We start from the raw sequence: 2553 nt of genomic DNA, 5'->3' as shown, positions 1-2553 counted from the left end.
ACACACACACACACACACACACACACACACACACACACACACACACACACACACACACACACACACACATTGAATGCCTTTCCTCTGTCACAGATAATGGTACCGGGGCGTGTGTGACCGATGAGGGCGATTCAGCAGACAACAGCATGAACTGCAGCTGGACCAGAGTGTCAGAACTGTGCACAGGTATGACACGACGCAGGAAAACGGACCTCTGAGTGTCTCGGAGTCGACACTAACTGTCATAATTTCCCCCCCACTCTCAGTTGTAGAGTCTGTAGCTGTTGACGGAACTGAAGGTGACTCAGGTAAATTGGATCAGCCATGCCTCGAGCATCTACCTCCTGCTTCCTGTTTTTACGTCAAAAACCTGACTGCTAATCCCATTTGAAGCAACGTGCTCTCCAATCAGCCATACCTTTGAACGAGACATCTTCTGCTTTCACATCCTTCTGTTTCACATTTAAATCAACCAGAGCTGCAACGCTTTGGTCTGAATTCCTCTTTATTGTAACTCCACAAGCCCCTCTTTCACCCCCTTTTCTGATCTGTGTTGCAGATCAACTCGTTTTGAGGYTGTTTCTTTAAATCCAAATAACAGTAAATTTTTATCACAAGGCTTTATTTTTTTTTCAAGGTGGTGACAAGTCCTCCGAGTTCTCTCAGGCTAAGTTTGACATGTCCAGCTTCATAGGAGGCATCATCCTGGTGCTGTTTCTGCAGGCAGGCGGCTTCTTCGCCATGCGYTTCCTCAAATCCAAAGAGCAAAGCAGCTATGACCCCATGTGAGTTGTTTTTTTTTCCTTCTTTGTTGTTTGTTTTTGAGGGACATGTGTTAGAGCAGTGTATTTCTCCTGTCTGTGTCACTGGATGCAGCAGCCTCTGGTGGCAGAAATGATTCACAGCTTTCAGTGTAAACTACAYTCACCTTCAGCACTTCCTGCTCAGACTGAGCCCTGATGACGAATCAGTCGATATACGATTTGTTCTGTCCCGGCACAGAGAGCAGCCTCAGTGAGGACGAGACGTTGAAGGATGAACAGACCGGAGGGAAGACAGCAGTGAGCAGAATCGTGACTAACCCAGTAATGACGACAAGAAGACTTTTTTTTTTTTAAAGCCCTTGTCCTTTTTGGTTTGAAACCCCTGAGCTCCTAAGGGAGCATTTATCCAAAACTTAAMAATAAATATAAAAAATGCATGTGTTTACATTAATGTTTTCAKTTCCACCTTCATGCATTAAGCTGACATCCTCATCGGTTTGTGTGCTGTAATATTTCAGAGCTGCATAATAATCTAATATTTGCATGCCGTACAGTTTGTGAACGCAGTGCATGTTTGTTTATTTGAAAATATTACTGGAAACACCTCGTATATCCACTTCCTGCTGACAACAGGAAGTAAAACTGCATGTGTTTTATGTAATGGGGAGCTACAATTCAGCTTGCATATTTAATTTGACTTATTGTTTTTTTTAAAAAAGATTACATGGCATCTTATGTCGCAGCTGCAAGCGCAAACCATAATGCTACCACCACCGTGTTTTAGAGATTAAAAAATACATTTTTGATGCTCCAGTTCTCGTCTTTAATCAAAACTCTTTGTTCTACGAGGAAGAAAACTCAGATTTTAGTTCTGTTTGCTGGCAAAACATTTTATCTGACAACATTCTGGTCGGCAAAAAACAAATTGAATGTTTTATTTGTTTTAATGTCGTTTCCACTTTTTAAAAAGTTCCGTCTTTTGGTTTTTATTAACAATAAGTGTGACATGTGACATATTTGTGTAATTGATTTGAGTTGGTTTGAATCAAATTTATGCAGAATTAAAAGGTTTTGTTTGTACTTTTTAATGTCATATATTCAGTTTTAATTATTGGCTTTTAGGTTATATGAAAATGAACATTTCTGTGTATTTATGTTAATTCTGTCTGTGTTAATGATTTATTTTTGGACTCTTAGGATTGCTTGAATAAACTCTGTGTGAAGAGCTCTTGCTGCGTGTCGTGAGACAGTTCGCCTCATCGTTAGCAGCAGGGATGTGTTTGTGTTTGCTCCTGGCAGTTGTGGGAGGGAGCTGCAGTCTGACAGAATCTCCTGATAAGAATCCTTCACTCACCTGAGCAGTGTGCAGCACAGGCAGCCCACTGATGGGTGCTGCTGGTGGRGGGGGCTGGGGATCAGTACGGATGCTTTGCCAGGACTTAAAGGCTTGAATAAACCCACACAAAAAGGTTTTTTCCCAACTGAGCAGACGGTGGCTGTCGTCCAAGTTTGTTGACAAAGGACGGGACGGAACACAAGCTTCTTTTTCACTCGCCCTCCTTCTCCATGCAAACACATTTCCACTGTGTGAAAAAAGAGGAAGTGAAGCACAGATAAAGTGGAGCTTGGTTAATGTGCTACTGAGGTTTTCTTTCCTTAGAAAACAAGCAGAACAGCATGTGTGTGTTTAACAGGTGTGGACAACTTCACCTCCTCCACCCTGCCATTGGTAAAACATCCGTGTGTGTGTGTGTGTGTGTGTGTGTGTGTGTGTGTGTGTGTGTGTGTG

General features: G+C 42.3%; 1 protein-coding gene across 1 annotated transcript in view; it reads left to right on the top strand.

Moving 5' to 3' along the window:
* cd164l2 (CD164 sialomucin-like 2) overlaps positions 1-1994 on the top strand; it is a 3398-nt gene extending 1404 nt beyond the window's left edge. The window contains exons 3-6 of the mRNA XM_014005677.1: positions 94-186; positions 267-308; positions 638-785; positions 1003-1994. Coding sequence (XP_013861131.1) covers positions 94-186; positions 267-308; positions 638-785; positions 1003-1018 — 299 coding nt within the window. The 3' untranslated portion in view covers positions 1019-1994. The remainder of the gene's footprint in view (positions 1-93; positions 187-266; positions 309-637; positions 786-1002) is intronic.
* Positions 1995-2553: the final 559 nt, after the last annotated feature.

This window comes from Austrofundulus limnaeus, unplaced genomic scaffold, assembly GCF_001266775.1.
Source record: "Austrofundulus limnaeus strain Quisiro unplaced genomic scaffold, Austrofundulus_limnaeus-1.0 Scaffold32, whole genome shotgun sequence".
Taxonomy (NCBI): Eukaryota; Metazoa; Chordata; class Actinopteri; order Cyprinodontiformes; family Rivulidae; genus Austrofundulus; species Austrofundulus limnaeus.
The sequence above is the reverse complement of the archived record's forward strand: the minus strand, read 5'-3'. Positions and strand labels throughout refer to the sequence as shown.